At 39.8% G+C, this 18928-nt stretch overlaps 1 protein-coding gene across 5 annotated transcripts in view; it reads right to left on the minus strand.

The window, feature by feature from the left end:
• The window catches only part of WDFY3 (WD repeat and FYVE domain containing 3), a 642313-nt gene that overhangs the window by 97224 nt on the left and 526161 nt on the right, over nucleotides 1-18928 (minus strand). For all 5 annotated transcript variants that reach the window (XM_033914678.1, XM_033914667.1, XM_033914648.1 and 2 more), the window contains 5 exons: nucleotides 17293-17413; nucleotides 13013-13098; nucleotides 7644-7724; nucleotides 1673-1727; nucleotides 1250-1369 (listed from right to left, as the gene is read on the minus strand). In XM_033914678.1, the coding sequence (XP_033770569.1) occupies nucleotides 1250-1369; nucleotides 1673-1727; nucleotides 7644-7724; nucleotides 13013-13098; nucleotides 17293-17413 (463 nt within the window). The remainder of the gene's footprint in view (nucleotides 1-1249; nucleotides 1370-1672; nucleotides 1728-7643; nucleotides 7725-13012; nucleotides 13099-17292; nucleotides 17414-18928) is intronic.

The raw sequence follows: 18928 nt of genomic DNA on the forward strand, positions 1-18928 counted from the left end.
TTTTTTAAATTGAAATCAATTTCTACCTTTGCTCAACAGCCCACTCTCTTTGTAATGACTGAGGCAAGACCTCTGAAGTTCTTATAGAGTTCACTGCATTATAAAAGCACAAATGCTTCTGAAGGTTCAGAGCTTGAACTCCTTAGGAAACCATTCCCCAACTAAATGTTGAGGACACAAATCAACATCACACAATGTGAAGTACAATACTGTATGCCTCAGTAGAATTTGGAATTGGAGGATGAGATGTACTGTATCTGTGTCTATCAGACAAACATGTTTTTTTTCATTGTATAGAGTTTATTGGACCCCAGTTCGTCTAAATAAAGTAGATAGTTCCAAGTCTAATAGATGCTGGCACTGTCATCTCGAAGCTGGAACGTTGGATCATTTATTATACTATTGTCCCTTGGTACTGCAATTTTGGAGATCTATTTGGGATCAAGTTAATAATTTATTAGAGAATCCAGTGGCGTTATCATATGATACCATTTTATTTGGAACTTTTATGAGGGCAAAGAGTCAAATATCGGTGAGAAATAACAAACTTCTTTTTATTATGATGGGAGTTGCCATGCAGCTTATTTTTAAAAATTGAAAAAATTGGGACAGATTAAATTATTCATTCTGGTGGGAGTCCCTATGTTATGTCTTTAAAATGGAAAGGTTTATGGCCATTCCGATGGGAAATTACAAAAAAATTCATGGATATTTGGGAACCATTAACTAAATATTGTAAAGATTGATATTTTGATGGGTAAATCATACTCATCTAGGGAGGGGGAGGGGGCATTATTTAGATGAATTGGAGTTATATTAGGCTGTATATAGATATTTATTTATTCTTTGATTACAGAGGGAGAGGTGGGGGGAGATAATTTTCTGTCATCAAATCCTGTAAGTTACTGTGCTTTGATCTTATTTATTTTTTGTAAGTGTATTAATTATTGTGCACAACTGTAGTTTTGAAAATTAATTTAAAAAAAGAAAATTAAATAAAGTTTAAAAAAAGAAGAAACTGAGGAATAACACACAACTGTGAGCCTGGTCAGACCCACAGCATGACAGAAATATCTGATTTCTTTCAAAAATTTGAAAAGATACTTTTATTTTCTTTCTTTCTTACAAAAAGTAGACTGTGAGCCCTCCAAGGACAAGGAAATATCTGTGGTGCCTGAATATAATTCATCTCGAGTTTCTACTAAGAACTTGAAGACGGCAAACAGGAAGAAGCGCTTTGGTTCCATACCTCTGAGTCATAATCGGCAAGGATCCATGGGAAGACAGGATACTGCATGAGATCATTGTACGACCTACCAGCCAAAGTGTTCAAGTGCATCAAGTACTGGAAATTGCTGATCTCTCCTCTCTTAGCAGAGACAAACAAAATCATAGGGTTAACACATGAAGAAATAATTAGGGCGTTTAACACTTAAAACTGTCTATTGCTCTGCAAGTTGTAAGAAATGTGTATTTTGATCTCCAACATACTTTTAGGCACCACTTCAGCTCACTGCAGGTTGCTATCAAAGCCCTTCATGCGGAGCTGAATTGAAAGCGCATGGGAGGACATGTTTTGCTCGACTATCTCTCCTCAAGCATCAGATTATATCGCTGTGTGTATAAGCACCAGCTAGGCCTGCTAAAGCTGAGTTTCAATTAACATACTTACCTCCCACCTCTGGGTCACAGACTTCTCTCCTACTAAAGTGCTAAGTAATCCAGACCTAATAGAGTAAAGAGATAAAACCAAAAAACAGAGGGGTCAAAATAAATGGTCTCTACTGGATTATTTTATTTTAAAATCTTTCTGATCAATATTTAAATGACACAGCTGGCATTGCTTTAACATGGAGGCTGCAGTTATACTGGGATATTCAGCTCTGGCCAGAACTTGGACACTGGCACTAAATATCCAAGTACAAAGAACATCACTGCCAGTACGCGAAGCTGATTGTTGGAAAATGTAAATTTGACCATGTGACCCCTTTGCTTCAGAGTCTTCATTGGCTCCTGGTTTATTTTAGAATTCAATTTAAATGTGCTTGTAGTTCTTTTAAAACTCTACATGGTATCTTTAATCCTCTTATTCCTTTATTTTGGAATGTTTACCAATTCTCCTTTGCAAGAGGTATCCAACAATTTAAACTCTCCCTTCCTTCTAAAAAAGGGATTAAAGGAGTCAAGATTTTCAGTCAATCTTTGGTCTTTAAACTCTCTCAACTCTGGAATGATCTCCCCCCTTTTTTTTTTAGGAGTTCCAGTTCATTTCAATTTTTCCGTAAATCTTTAAAAACTATTCTGTTTGCCAAACATTTTGAAAATTAATTCTTTTGAAATTTTGTTATCTTCTATTTATCATTTGTAAATCATTCCCTGTTTATTTAATTGCTGTAAACCGAGTCGAGCCTTCTCAAAATGATGACTCGGTATACAAAGTTAAGCTTTAGTTTAGTTTACACAGATAAGCTACCTGGTTAGCTTAGGAGTGCCTTTTGCTGTCCTATATTTCCCAGATCTCTATCCACGTACTGGCACTGAATATTGGTGAACATAAGACCAATATCTAATTGAAATATATAACTCCACTATTGAGTAGTACTGTTCCTTATTAATTTACTCCAAGGCAGATTTAACAGTGTTTCAATTTTTGTTAGTTTAATTAATTTGATTTAGGGCTCCTTTTACGAAGCCGCGTTAGCGGCTTTAGCGCACGCATATTTTTAGCAAGCGCTAACCCCTGCGCTAGCCGAAAAACTACCGCCGGCTTCGTAAAAGGAGCTCCTAGTTTACTCTAATTTAAGGGGAAAAAAGCCCCAGAATACGGAGTCTCCGGCACAATTGATCCGTGTCACATAATTCAGCAGAAATGCCAATACTGGCTCATACATACAGGCACTGGCAAATAAACCCTTTAATTAATTTATTTCTGAAATACTTGTTAATCTCTTTATCTTAATTATATTTCTTTAAAAGGATTTTTTTTTTTTAACTTTTTCAATAATACTCTTAATCCTTCTTTTTCAAAACTAAGGTCAACACTACTCATTTTACCAGCTACATTGTAACAATTTATGTAACAGTTCATCTAACAATTGCAACAGAGTAACTTATCTTGTTGTTTTATGCTCCGGTCACTCTGTTTAGCCATAGATGCTTCACACTTGCAGTGTATTTCTTCGTGTGTCTTTTTCAAAATGTTAAAGTTTAAAATGGGGACCGAGAGAGACTGTCTGTGCCACTGAGAACTAAGACAAGTCATACTGGGTCAAATCAATGGTCCATCTAGCCCAGTATACTTCTTTCAACAGTGGCCAGTACCTGGCAGAATTCCAAGGAGTAGCAACATTTAATGCTACCAATCACAGGGACAGCAGTGGCTTTCCCCATGTCTTTCTCAATAGCAGACGATAGCCTTTTCCTCCAGGAAATTGCCCAAACCTTTTTTAAATCCAGATACGCTAACTGCTGTAACGACAGCAATCCTCTGATAATGAGTTCCACTGCTTAATTATTCATTGAGTGAAAAAATATTTCCTGCTGTTCATTTAAAAAGCGTTACCATGTAGTTTCATGGAGTGTCCTCTAGTCTTTGTATTTTTTTTAAAGAGTAAAAAAATTCGATTCACTTTTGCCCATCCTATAGATGAGATTTATAGATCTCAATCATATCCCCCTCAACTATCTCTTTTCCAAAGAGCCCTAATCTCTTTAGTCTTTCCTCATACGAGAGGAGATCCATACCCTTTATCATTTTGTTCACCCTTTTTTTGAACCTTTCATACTCAGATGCCTTCTGGTTCTACTCCTGACTATTCCAATGCTATATGGATAGCACTGGAATGGCCAGTGATGATTTCCAGTGGCATTATCTAGATCAGTGGTTCCCAACCCTGTCCTGGAGGACCACCAGCCCGTTGGGTTTTTGGGATAACCCTAATGAAAATGCATGAGAGAGATTCGCATATAATGGAGGTGACAGGCATGCAAATCTGCTTCATGCATATTCATTAGGGCTATCCTGAAAACCTGACTGACCTGAGGGTCTTCTAGGACAAGGTTGGGAATCACTGATCTAGATAATGCTGCTGAAAATGTCAGTAAGGCATTTACCTAGGTAAGAGCCACTCCTTCCCAGATATGTGCTGCTGAATATTGAGCCTTTTATAGTTATTCATTTGCTTGTTTCTTTCAGCAATCATAGAGCACACTAACCAGGACTCATTACAACAAATTACTTTAAATTACTGAGATGTACTCGAATCAAATTGCTTTTTAGACCAGAGTTAGAAAGGTAGAGAAGGTAGTCTAGATTGGATGGAAGTGGACACGTGCAAGGGTCCAGAGAACGCAAAGCATACCAGGAAGAAAATCTCATCCATTTGAAGTGGTAACATCACTGTATGGAAGGTTTTCTAGATGCTTCAATGACAGCAGATACTGCAGCCGAGAGGCAGAAAATAATTATTTGGTTGGTGAAAGAAACCACACTGTTAGTGTTAACGAGCGGGGGTTGGAGTGAAGGAGGGATCCCTCATTCTGTTTCAGCAGTGTAGGGAACAGTTGAAACTTGTATGTTTTCTTGGTCAAGAGCCTAGGAGGAATGGAAACCAAACCTAGCATAGCCAACACGGTGCTATGAGTATCATGGTTCCTCGATCTTGGTGAAGCTTGAATAGAGTTTTCCTGATGAGAGGTAGTAGAGGGAATGCATAGAGGAAACTGCCCTCACCAATGAATGAGAAAGGCATCCATTGCAATGAAATGGAGATATAGAATCTGGAGCAAAATTTTAGACGTTTGTAGATGTGAAGGGAAGCAAAGAGATCTATGTCCGATGTTCCCCATTTGAAAAAAATATGATGTAAGATGGCTGTGGTGAGAGACCATTTGTGAGGCTAAAGAACTCTGCTCAATTTGTCTGACAAGACATTCTGCTTTCCTGCTAAGTAAACTGTTTAGGGAAGCATGTCACGAGCAGTTGCCCAATTCCAAATCTCAACAGCTTCCAAGAAAAGAAAGTGAGATCCCATGCCTTCTTGTTTGTTCACATAGATTATGATAACTTGATTGTTTATATGGACAAGGACTACTCAGTGGAAGAGACAGCAGGAATGTAATTGAGATTATTGTCTATCGCCTGTAGTTCTAGAAGATTGATATGGAGAGTTTGTTCATAGTTATACCATACTTCTTGAGTGTGGAGACCATTCAGATGAGCATCCCATTCTAAAACTGAAGCATCTGTTGTTAGAAGCTTTTGATGGTGGGGGGAAGGGAGGGAGGCTGGAAGGGAAGACCTCAGGTGAGATTGTGAGGAACCATCCACTGTTAGAGAGAGTGACAGAAGTTTGAGGTGACTTGAATTGGAGCAGACAGATGTCCCAAGGCTTGAGACCATTGGGTCAACAAGTTCCATTGAGGGACTCTGGGTGAAGAAGTGCAAATGGAGTGATGTGTACCGATGCTAAGTGACTGAGAAGATGCAACATATGACGTGCAGAAATGTATTGAAGGATGAAGACTGCTTGACACAAGTGAATGAGATTGTTAGCTCTTTGCTTCGGTAGAAAAGTTTAACCCTGTATAGTATCCAAGAGAGTTCCTATTAACTCCAGCACCTGAGAAGGGTATAGATGAGGAGCATGTGGCATAATGGAAATACCTGTGTATAAACCACTTTGAATGTGGTTGTAAAACTACAAAAAGGTGGTATATACGGTAAGTCCCAATCCTTTTCCCCTGGATGTGACTTTAGGTAATTGATGGCAAACCTTAGAAGCTCCATGAGACATACTGTTGAGTTGATGGCATACTTAACTCTTTGCAATGATGAAGCCTGGATCAACCAGTCATCCAAGTAGGTAATTCATAATTCTATTGATGAGCATAAATTATTGAAAAATGCCAAAAGAGTCTGGTGTCCTGGCCTTTCTGCCTGGAGGAGTAGAAGCGTAAGATTGTGAGCTGCCTGAACGCTTGAGGGCCGATTCCATAACTAATGAATGGTGTTGAACTTGAGTTTGTTCAAATCCTGACATGGGGGAAGCCACTGCTTGCCCTAGATCGGGGGGCAACTATGCATATGATTCAGATGTCAATATTCATATAAATATGCTCCGAATCAATATCTAACTTATATAGCTCCATGCCTCCCAGGTCGTAACCTATGAAGCTACCAATTAATCTAAGTTGAAAATTGCATATTTTTACATTCTTAAAAGTACTGGGTCCATAAGGGTTAATTTTCAATTACGAATTACCTAGAAAAGGCCAGTGATGATTTATCGCCCAAAGCTCCTCGCTAAAAGAAAATTATTCTGCGGAGGAGGGGGTGTAATTGAGGCCTTGGATAAAAATTGGTTAAGCTATATAAGTTAGATATTGACTCGGAGCATATTTATATTTTAGCGAGGAGCTTTGGGCGATAAATCATCAATGGCCTTTTCTAGGTAATTTGTAATTGAAAATTAACCCTTATTGTTTAATAATTTTATGGACCCAGTACTTTTAAGAATGTAAACATATGTAATTTTCAACTCAGATTAATTGGTAGCTTCATAGGTTACGACCTGGGAGGCATGGAGCTATATAAGTTAGATATTGACTCGGAGCATATTTATATGAATATTGATTGCTGTATAGCTACGAGTATAAAAGTCATTATAAAGTTGACCATCACAGAGAGAACAGTATGTTGCAGATGTGACAGATAATTTTAAAATTCAAACTTGAACCTTATTACAGGAGCCCTCCCCTCAGTCTGTGGGTCTCAAATACTCCAATATTGAGGAAATGCCTTCATTTTTTCCAGAGAGTGGCAATTTGTGTTGAGTTCACCACCCTAAACTGTTTTGAAAAGCTGACATCTTTATTTGTAAGGGCATACAAAACTGCATTACACAGAGAGTGCATTTTCCTATTTTTGCTTTCTTGGCTTCATAAATCTCAGTAGAGACCTATAGGAATAGTCCAGTAGAGGTATGCACCTGAGCATGATAAATCCAATTTGATGTGTCACACAAATAATGCCCATAGTTTTGGAGTTTATAAACTGGCTGTCCAACTCCGTAGATTACTTGGAAAATGTCTCGCTGTATTAAATAATAATTATAATAACTTTATTTTTCTATACCGCCATAATCTTGCGACTTCTAGGCGGTTCACAGTGAAGAATAGCTGTACAAACAGCGATTACAACATACAGATGCAGAAGAGGTCACAGTGCGGCCTGTGATTACATGGTGTCGATTAGTAAGAAGAAAGATATACATAGGTTACAATAGAAATGTTGTAAAATGAGCATATAGCAGAATACAAATGGTGAAAAAGCCATTGAGAAGTCAGAGAATACGAAGTACTTCGTGAGAGGGGAAAAAGTGGATTCAAGTATGATGAGCGGTAACTTTAAGAAAAGGGGGGAGGAAGAACTGGCTATGAAATACATTTGTTGAACAGGGTGGTCTTTAGTTCTTTCCGAAAAGCGCCATATGTCAACCTGGCGCCATCAATGAGGTATCCTAACCAAGTTTGCTGCCTACCAACTTGAAACTTGAAACAGGAAAATTCAAATGTCTTTCATGTAATATTGCATGTTCTGCTGTTGCTCTAGGCACAAAACATATTTACCACAAGATACATACCCTTGTTCTACGCTGGTGTTTGGCCGCTGTCCAGACACAGACTCTGAGCTGTCGGTTAGAGACGGTACTACTGCCAAAAACCTGTACAGTTATTTAAAAAATTATAAAATATTGTTAAAATAATATGAAGTACCAAACATACCTCCCCTCCCCCTTTTACGAAGGCGCAATAGTTTTCTAATTTTTAATCATCGGCCGCAGTAGTATTAGCTCCGCTGCGCATAGAATTCCTATGAGTGTCGGAGCTAATACTGCTGTGGCTGGCAATAAAAAAGCCTAATGTGGCTTCGTAAAAGGGGGGATAATTATCATTATTCTGTATTTTTTTCTACTGGAATTAGAACAGAAGCATAACACATTGCATTTTATACCTTGCTTTATACATTTTGTGTTTTTTTTGTTTTTTAATTCTTTATTCATTTTCACAAATTATATTAAGTGTTAATATTTTCATTCACAGTAATAATAAATACATCACTTATAAACAATCATTGGTATATTACATAGATTCTTATCCCTATCCCTCGCCCATCCCTCCCAACCATATACTCCATTATTGTATGATATATGTAATAATAAAATACCCCCCTTCCTACCTCATAAACTGATAAATACAAGGGAAATAATTTTACTTAATCCTGACAATATTTTGTTAATGGTTTCCATACATCCTGAAATTTCTTAAAATATCCCTTTTGTAACGCAGTAAATCTTTCCATTTTATAGATATGGCATAAAGAATTCCACCAAAAGTTATAATTTAATCTCCTCCAGTCTTTCCAATTATATGTGATTTGTTGAATGGCAACCCCTGTCATTATTAGTATTTATACATTTTGAACTTTTATACTGATGAACAGATGACCCACTGGATGGGAACAGGCACAGGCCATATTTCAAGTATACCTATTCCTATTTTTTTGCACTTATAGATAGTGTGACCATATGGCTCCAGAAAAAAGGGGACGGATTGAGATATCCGGATTTTACTTCCATTGAAAGCAACCAAGATGTCTCAATCTGTTCTCCTTACTTCCATTGTTTTCAATGGAAGTAAAACCCGGATGTCTCAATCCATCCCTTTGTTTCTGGATCCTAATGCAGGTCACTTTTACAGCAGAGTATAGAACAGGAGAGTCAAATCCACAAACACAAGATCATATGAACATAAGAATTGCCGCTGCTGGATCAGACCAGTGGTCCATCGTGCCCAGCAGTCCGCTCACGCGGCAGCCCTTAGGTCAAAGACCAGTGCCCTAACTGAGTCTAGCCTTACCTGCGTACATTCTGGTTCAGAAGGAACTTGTCTAACTTTGTCTTGAATCCCTGGAGGGTGTTTTCCCCTATAACAGCCTCCGGAAGAGCGTTCCAGTTTTCCACCACTCTCTGGGTGAAAAAGAACTTTCTTACGTTTGTACGGAATCTATCCCCTTTTTTAACTTTAGAGAGTGCCCTCTTGTTCTCTCTACCTTGGAGAGGGTGAACAACCTGTCTTTATCTGCTAAGTCTATTCCCTTCATTATCTTGAATGTTTCGATCATATCCCCTCTCAAGTCTCCTCTTTTCAAGGGAGATAAGAACAGTTACAGGCACAAGACAAGAAGTGGAAATGTCCTATACAGTACAGAACGCAGACAAAATTGATTGGCTCCAGAGGCTTAAATCATCCATAGTTCTGCATCCGCAATTTGAATGTATGTGCATTTGTGGACCAATTAATTCACCTCAACCACGAGATTTTTAAGACTCTTGAGGCAGTCCATCTGGGCCGAGTCATTGAGTTATTTTCGGATGAATAAAAGGACAGTTTTGAAATACATTTAAGTCCACCAGTCTGTATAGGACATTTCTACTTCTTGTCTTGTGATCACTTTTACAGCACATAACAAACAACAAAAACAAGTACCTTCCCTAGAGAGCTCATAATTAAAGTGAAAAAGATAAACTGGCATTGTGATTTTTGGTGAACATCAGTTGCTATGCATGTTTTCTTTCTATTTTCCTTTTAGCTCAAATTAATAAGTATTATGAAGAAGTAGAAAGGCATGTAAATATATATATATATATATATAAATAAGCATTGGATGATAGCAGGGATATGTACTTTAGAGGATGTAATAATTAATGGTAAACTGCTTGAGTTTTCACAATTGCAACATAAATTTGGTTTAAATAAATCGCAATATTTTAGATGGTTGCAGTTGAAGCAGGCCATTCAGGCGGGGTTCCCTGAATGGAAAAATCTTAATAATTATCATAGCCTGGAATTCTTATGCTTTCAGGTGGATTCTATTGGTCACCAAGCCGCAAAAAAAACAACAACAAAAAAACCCCCCTAGCATTCTTAAGGGCTCCTTTTACGAAGGGGCGCTAGCGTTTTTAGCGCACGCACAGGATTAGCGCGCGCTAGCCGAAAAACTACCGCCTGCTTAAAAGGAAGCGGTAGCGGCTAGCACGTGCTAAAACCGCTAGCGCACCTTTGTAAAAGGAGCCCTAAGTGTATAAAGAATATCTGGAATATATATTGTTTGCTTATTTTCTATTTTTCCTAGTAGATATACATTTTTCCAGGATTCAACATGTTTAATAATAGTAATAATTTATTTCTTGTATCCTGCTATACCAGACGTTCAAAGCGGTTCACAACAAAAAATAACATCCAGTCAATATCTAAAATACAAAATAAAAAAGTCAATAAAAGGATACATCTGATAAGATCAATAAAGTTAAGACAATGGCACAATTAAGATATAAAAAAACTGTTAAGAATTCATGATAGATTAGGCAGTAACATGGCTAAGAAGAAGACTTTAATGCCAAGGCTTTAATGCCAAGAAGCTAGAAGGATGGCTAAAGAGTATGGAAAATTTTCAAAGTTTAAAACCTATACCTATACCAATCTTTCTCCTGCCCTCTTCTTCCTTTGTAGCTATCAGCAGAGACTGTAGGTAGGATCCAGCTAAATGGAAGGCAATTGGGATCGAGTACTGGAAGGAGTTGGGGAAGTTCTGCTGTATAAAGCAAAGTTCTTTTTCGTGGCTTGGCCCCTTTTTTTTTTTGGAAGGGAATGGTGAGAGGCAAGGTATGTCTCTATTATTCTGATGTCCATAGATAACATCTGTTAAAGGTAAGCATCTTTGCTTTCTTCATATCCACAGGATAATGCAAACACATTTGGCAATTACCTAGATGAGTATTGCTATAAAGGCAGATCACTGAGTCAGAAGAACCCATAAAGAAAAAATGAGGTGAAGGAAGTCAGAGTCTATGTATGTGAACAAGTTCTGAAGAATGGCCTGTTCAAATCTTGCATTGTTCCTTGTGGCAATATAGAAGCAGTAGTGTTTAGTAAGAGTACATGGTGTGAACCACGTCACAGTCTTCCAAATGTCAAGTAGAGGAACTCTTTGAAGATGAGCCATTGCAGTGTCAGTGGCACATAGATGATAATAATAGCTTTATTTAAATTGCATAATATGCACCGAGAGTACATCAAAAGACATAGCAAGAAAATACACCAGCGTAGAAAGAGCTAGTCAAACCAGTAAAAATTTAAACAAATTTGTCAAATACCGGAGAGTCTTCAATGATCTTCTAAATGTTTGATATGAAAATGAATTCAGAAGTAAATCACTTAAAGTTCTTTTCCAGATACCTGCCTGAAAAGATAACGATTTAGCATGGTATCTTGCACCAGTTTTTGAAGAGGGATCATCAAGTTGAGCTTGGTGATAACAAAAAGACATATACCGTAGTCTTCAATCCATGATGATAAAAGTGTTCTTTGAAATAGAAGAACCTAAAGTGCAAGGGGGTGAAAGGAAATAAAAAGTTGGGAATATTTTCTGGGGTGTTTGGTCCAGAACAGGTAGCCAAAAGAACTCTTCTGCAGTCAAGGACATGGGACGTGGCAGAGAGAGGAGTTCAGGAGGAGACAGTTGGTGTTTCAGTCACTGACGCTGCCAGCAACAAATAAGAGATTTGGAAGACCGGGGAGGGGGTGGCAGGGACTAGAGAGGAAGCATAGCACAGCTGGGAGGAGAGGAAGACTGAAGACAAGCCAGACTTCAGAAAGGGGGGGGGGGGCTGGGGGCTGGATGCATAATTTATGCTGAGCCCAAAGTGGGTGGACGATTCACTTTTTTAAAACCTGGCCCGATAACTACAGATTCCCCTAATGCTAGCCCTTGAGCCCCCCCTGACAATTTCGGGCCCTAGGCACGTGCCTCGTGGGCCCACCCTTTAATCCGGCCCTGGTTGCATCTCCAGGGTCTGAAAGTGTTTTGGAAAAAAAATGCAGAAAGCACTATGCCTTGATTGAGATAAAAGGATGATACCACTTTAGGTAAGAATAGGACCACTTAGGTGGGAAAAAATTGGATGTATGAGGGCTAATATACCAGGACTTGGATTTCACTAATCCTGTATGCAGAAGTGATTGATATAAGGAATAGAGTTTTTCATGTACGAAATTGGAGTTATGCAAAAGGAAAGGGTTTCAAATGCAGTGCTAAATCCACTGTGCAGCACGGAGAAGAAAGAACTGAGGTGATTCCTGACGTTGGCAAGGTGGGAAGAGAAAACACACCTTGTCTTTGACTGAAACTTTAACCAACAAGCTAGAGAGGGCATTTCTGCTTATACTGAGAGGTGAATGTGAAATGAAGTCCCCCTCTCTCTCAAATGTCCTGGAAGAAGTTCCAACAGCCGCCTCATATGTACAATGATTCAACGTAACACAGAGAATAAGGAATTGCAGCTTTCAAACTACCCCACCCCCATAACTTTTCTTGATCACAGCCACAAAGAAAGGCAATGCAGATATAGACATATATTATACAGATTATCTGCCCCTCCTCCCCCCCCAAAAAAAAAAAAAACCCCAAAACAGACACAAACAGAGGCCACCCAGATAAAAAAAACAACCCCAAAACAGATATGCAGTTGCACAAATACTGTCCATACACACGGGCTGCAAGGAATGTTTTCCCCATTTGTCAATACGGCATGAGCTAGTGAGTTGTGAAAGAAAAGAATGTGATATTAATACAGCAAAATGTGTTTTTTTTTGTCCATTCTCCTAGCTGAATGTCTATTCCTGTTAGCTGCATGACTGGCTGTCTCAGTTGATATTTTGATGGGTTTAGGGCAGACAGTGATGAAGCTTGCATAAAAGCTCATCATTAAGCTGACTGTGGCCTGAGGAGCTGGTACATGACGCTGATTTCTTACCACCCTTTCATAGTAAGTTAATTTTATCTTTGTTTTCAGGTTGACTTCAGTCATAGCCCAGCAAAAGTCATGTTTCTGCATATAGAGAAGCAGGCCTCTAGAATCGTAATAGAAAAGGTGAAATGAGCTTTCCATACCTTTGGTAGACTTTATTCCTAACTCCTTTCTGAAACGCCAGAAGGTAATTCCGTCCATCTCCAGAGAAAACTTCAACAGCTATGGGCTAAGAACATAAGGCAGATTACCATTAAAAAATGATTGCCCCACCAAATAAAAAGTACATATAGGAAATGTCCCTGAAAATTGTTGCCACATTAATCCTTGGTTTTGCAGAGAGGTTGCAATTTTTAAGCTCTTCATGCTGACACAAATGCCAGGAAAATTTTCACCTATGGACTTTGAACCACTTTTCAAATAGAAAGAACATAGGTAGTTTTGCTTTGAGCTCTTTTTTTATGAAGGTAATTTTGTTTCATAGACAGCAACATGCATGGATTTGAAAGTACTGTACAAACTCATGCATACTTCTTTTTTGATCAAAACACACAATGAACATCTCCTCTACATGCAGATGAAAATATGTCTATTGTTCTACGATACAAACATGTTTACAAACTTTGAAGGAGAGCAATTTTCAGATAATTTAAATGTGCAAATGGCTTAGAAATTTGCTCTCAGAATAAGCAGAAACAATTGTAAAATCAGTGTTTATTTTTCTAAATCAGAACTCACTTCCTCTAATGTGGGTGATTTTATAAAGGCATTTTCCTGCTCTTATGCCAATGTACATGCATAAATTGTCTCTTTTAAAATTACCTCACATATACAGCAGGACATGTGCATTTTTTTTTTTCCAACTTTGGAGTATGCATCCCCTAAGGCAGTGTTTCCCAACTTCTTCAAGTCAAGAACCCCCTAGATCAAAACATTTACATTCAAATACCCCTGAGCTCTGAGCAGCAGAGATTTTGAAATGGACATTTTATTGTTAAACAGTAACTAACTAGGCAACATGCAAAACAAATACAGGTCACTACAACTGACATACAGACCAAGGTGTGCATGGCATGATCTGTTATATTTCAGTCTTATACAGGTGGTGTGCCATTCTTACAAACTGAGTGAAAATAAACAATGACACTTAAATGGGGCCTATTTATAAGAAAAGGAAGACCTCCACAACAGTTGCCATTTGTGACCAATACAGTTTCGTCTTTTCTCAGAGAAAATGAAACATGAAATCTGATTGGTCACAATGGGCAAGTTCTCTCACACACATCCCACCTGCCCTCAGCCACTCTGCCCTTCTCTCTCACACACGCTCATACACTGGGACCGGTGCTATTTAACTTATTTATAAATGAACTGGAAATTGGTACGATGCGTGAGGTGATTAAATTTGCAGATGACACTAAACTGTTCAAAGTTGTTAAAACGCATAGACTTTGTTCACACTTGGACTCCGTACTTGAACATTTTGACTCCTGAGAGTCGTAGCCGTGTTTTGAATAGACTCCACCTCTGAATCTGTGCTTCTATTTGCATTTGCTGTTCCCTGCATATGAGTTTTCTGTATCTGTGGGGGGATGGGGAGGGGAGGGTGGGGGGTTGGGGATTCTTTGCTGTGGGGTGGGGGTGCGGTGGGTCCGGGGAGGACATAAGAGTCCAGTCCTCCGCGGTTGTCTGATGAAAATGTATACCATGGTTGTTATTGCTGTTGTATTTACTATTGCTTAATAAAATAGATTTGAACATGGATTATGAAAAATTGAAGGCAGACCTTAGGAAATTGGAAGGCTGGGCATCTAAACGGCAGATGAAATTTAATGTGGCTAAATGCAAAGTGATGCACATTGGGAAGAATAACCTGAATCACAGTTATCGGATGCTAGGGTCCATCTTGGGGATTAGCGCCCAAGAAAAGGATCTGGCTGTCATCGTAGACAATATGATGAAATCTTCCGCCTAATGTGCGGCGGTGGCCAAAAAAGCAAATAGGATGCTAGGAATTATTTAAAAAGGGATGGTTTACAAGACTAAGAATGTTATAATGCCCCTGTATCACTCCATGGTGTGACCTCACCTGGAGTATCGCGTTCAATTCTGGTCTACTTATCTCAAGAAAGATATAGTGGCACTAGAAAAGGTTCAAAGAAGAGCGACCAAGATGTTAAAGGGGATGGAACGCCTCTCGTATGAGGAAAGACTAAAACAGTTAGGGCTCTTCAGCTTGGAAAAGAGACGGCTGAGGGGAGATATGATTGAAGTCTACAAAATCCTGAGTGGAGTAGAATGGGTACAAGTGGATCGATTTTTCACTCCGTCAAAAATTACAAAGACTAGGGGACACTCGATGAAGTTACAGGGAAATACTCTTAAAACCAATAGGAGGAAATTTTTTTTCACTCAGAAAATAGTTAAGCTCTGGAACACGTTACCAGAGGATGTGGTAAGAGTGGATAGCGTAGCTGGTTTTAAGAAAGGTTTGGACAAGTTCCTGGAGGAAAAGTCCATAGTCTGTTATTGAGAAAGACACAGGGGAAGCCACTGCTTGCCCTGTATCGGTAGCATGGAATATTGCTATACCTTGGGTTTTAGCCAGGTACTAGTGACCTGGATTGGCCACCGTGAGTATGGGCTACTGGGCTTGATGGACCATTGGTCTGACCCAGTAAGGCTTTTCTTATGTTCTTATCCCAACTGCCCTCAGCCAAGTCTATTCTTTCTCTCTTTCATACACACACACCCCACCTGCCCTCAGCCACTCTACCCTTTTCTCTCTCAGAGAGCTTGTTGATTTTGCTCTTTCATGAGCTTGGGATTACAAGATCAACAGGCTCTTGCACTTCAACACGTATCAGATAGTGCAAAATATCTAAAGCCTTGTCTGAAGTTATAACAAATATATTTTAAAAAATTGATAGCACCTCAGTAAGGCCAATGCACAATCCTGCCACTCAAAAACAGTATGCACAAACCTGTGCAAAAAGAGAGAGAGAACCTTACCATATCATAACAGCACTAACCCCTAGGACTCAAAGAGCAAACTTATGTTTGAAAAAATACATTCTAAATATTACATCAGGTCCTAAAACACTAATGCAACATCTAGGGGCAGATTCTCAAAACTAAAATGTGTCTCTAACATGCTCGCAAAACCGGTTTAGCGTGCATGTATTTTAGCGGCGGATTATTAAAACGGCTTACCGTGGTCTTTTCCAAGTTTTCTAGCAGTCTACGATACTGCCATGCAAATGTAGACCAACGAGGTCATTAATATTAAAATGAGCAATCCCAGAGATTCTCTATAATCGCTGAGTGATTCCCTAACCTCGTTGTGCCACATTTGCGGCCAAAATTTGCTGACAGGTCTGAGCTGTCATCGCCTTACTTTCTAATCAGTGTCTGAGCACTGATTGGCTCAGGCACTGACAGGAAAGTAAGGCCTGACAGATCAGACCTCTCAGAAAATTTTGCAGCTGTCATGCAATCTCCCCCTCTCCCTGCTGCCACCAAACAATGCCCCCCTGCCACCCTCTGCCAGCAGTGGGAGAGATGCCCACTCCCTGCCTCCACCACACAACCCCCCCCTTCTCCTTTACCTTGTTTATGATGGCTGGCCAGAGGGATGCCTACTCCCTCTGGCCAGCAGGAGCGCCTCTTCAAAATGGCGGGCCTTCCCCTCCCTGATGCATCCTGGGATGTGTCGGGGAGGGGCCTAAGGCTATGATTGACCCAGGTTGTTTAAGGCCCCTCCTTAAAAATCTGGACCAATCAGAGCCTTAGGCCCCTCCTCCATCAACCAGGTCCAGCAGTATCTCTGCCTCTCCCTCCTCTACCCTCCAGGTCCAGCAGCATCTTTGACTCTCTCTCCTCTGCTCTCCAGATCCAGCATCTCTCCCTCTGCCCGTCAAGGGACCAGGAAGTAATGTCACAGGGAGAATCGAGGCCGGTGCAAGTAGCAGGTAGGAGATGCTGCTTGCTACCAATCAAGTTTTGAAGAGGTTCATGGGGGACTGCAGCGGAAGAGTACGGGGAGGGTGGATGCAGTGAGTAAATATGCAGAGTAAATATACAGTGATGCTCAGCACCTCTCTCCCTTACTGGAATCTTGACTGCAGCCCGCACAAAAGGGAGGGGGAAAAATACCAAAATGCTCCCAGTGGCGCGGCATGTACCCCCTGGGCAAGTCTTGCATACCCCTGGGGGTACATGTACCGCATGTTAGGAAACACTGCCCTAGGACACAGCACAGATGGAGCTGTGATTTCCATGTGTGAAATTGCATATATTCTCTGCATGTACATTTATATAGACCTGCACAATTTCTGCAGGATTTGTGCTAAAATTTATATGGGCACTCAACTGGTTCAATTCAGGTTTAAAATATTTCATTGGCATTGAAAACCAAAATCACCTGTAATAGATATCTCCGTTTATGAACTTCCTTTATATCTTCATATGCAAATATGCTGCAGGTCCTCTTGAGCTGACTTGGTCCCTGCCGTGCTCCTCTAGGGATGATTGGCTCATGCATACTATGGAAAGCAAGAGTGTATTTTAAAAAAAGACATCTAGAAAATGTTCGACTCTTCCTTCACTTTGGACAACAAATGAAAACTTAAAAAAAAAAAAAACTTAAGGGATAAAGAAGACAACTTCAAACGTAAATTGCTCCAAGTATGTATCAGAACTCACACAAGTAATAAAACATTAAAAAAAAAAAATACACACTAATATTTAGCACTTTTTTTTTAACTCGTGCATAAAAAAAAAAAAAAGTTAACTCATGATTAGGGGGGGGAAGTTGTCAAGCAGTGTTAAGACCTGTGTTATTTGCACCTTAATATGACTTAAAGAGTACTAACATAGGAAACCTCTGTCCTCAAGGGCTGCAGTACAGACAGGTTTTCAAGATTTCCCCAAAGAATATGCAGGAATTCTATTTGCATGCTCTGCCTCCATTGTATGCAAACTGATCTCATGCATATTTATTAGAGAAATTCTGAAAACCCTATTTGTTTGTGGTACTTGAGGATTGAAGTTGCCCACCCCTGATGCCACAAGTTAAATTATAGCCCTAAACTAATTCTAGCCAAACACAGAAACATGACCCCAAGTGGTAGTGGGTAAGATCACAGCTAAGGGCACCATTTTGAGGGACAGCACTGGAAGGGCAGGCGTGTGTGGGGTAATCTTTTGATGGGTGGGGCTTGACTGGGTGGTGTTGACTTGTAGAGGGGGAGGCAGGATCAAAGAGGTGGGGGCCCTGCAAGTCATGGTTGGGAGCATTGAGCTGCAGCTTGATGGTCTGATGCTCCAGACTGCTAGAATAAGTCTGCTTGTGGGATGGCTCACAAACAGCATTATTCATGTAACCACAATAGTCATTAACCTGTGGGACTGTTATATTGCAGGTTAGTGATTTCTGTGGTAGGTCAAAATGCAATAAAAATTGCCTTTTATTGCATCTCGATAACTCCTCCATTGAGAAGGCTAATAGCACTCTAAATGCATCAAAGTATAAAAAACACTTTTAATAAGAAAATGAATGTGAAAACATAAATATAATGGAACAATAAGCATAATGCACTCTTCTACATAAGTTGACAAGAAAATGGCACTAAATTCTATAATTACTGTTTTTAATTTCAGTAGCTAAAGCAGTGGCCACCCACTTTGGATTCAGGCCCACCCAACTGCTGAAGAACTATGATATGGATGGTGGGAATCCTTAAGTCCCACCAGTATCTCTCCCCTCCCATATCTTTTAAATTTCACTTTGCTGGCAGCGAGCATTGACTGATGTAAGCTGCTCAGTGCCAGTGCACAGTTTTCCTTCTGATGTAGGCCTGCCTATGCAGAAACAAGAAGGAAGACTGAGCTTGCATTGGTCCCTGTTTGATGCCTGTGAAGTGGCATTTAAAAGGTACATGGATAGGAGAGGGAAGTTGAAAGCCTGGATTGCATGTGAGGGGGGGGGGGGGAGAAGGTGACAGCCAGATCACCTGGGGATATATTGAGAGTCTGGATTCCTTGGGGGGGAGGGAGGG

The sequence above is a fragment of the Geotrypetes seraphini genome, chromosome 1 (genome assembly GCF_902459505.1).
Source record: "Geotrypetes seraphini chromosome 1, aGeoSer1.1, whole genome shotgun sequence".
NCBI classification, from domain to species: Eukaryota; Metazoa; Chordata; class Amphibia; order Gymnophiona; family Dermophiidae; genus Geotrypetes; species Geotrypetes seraphini.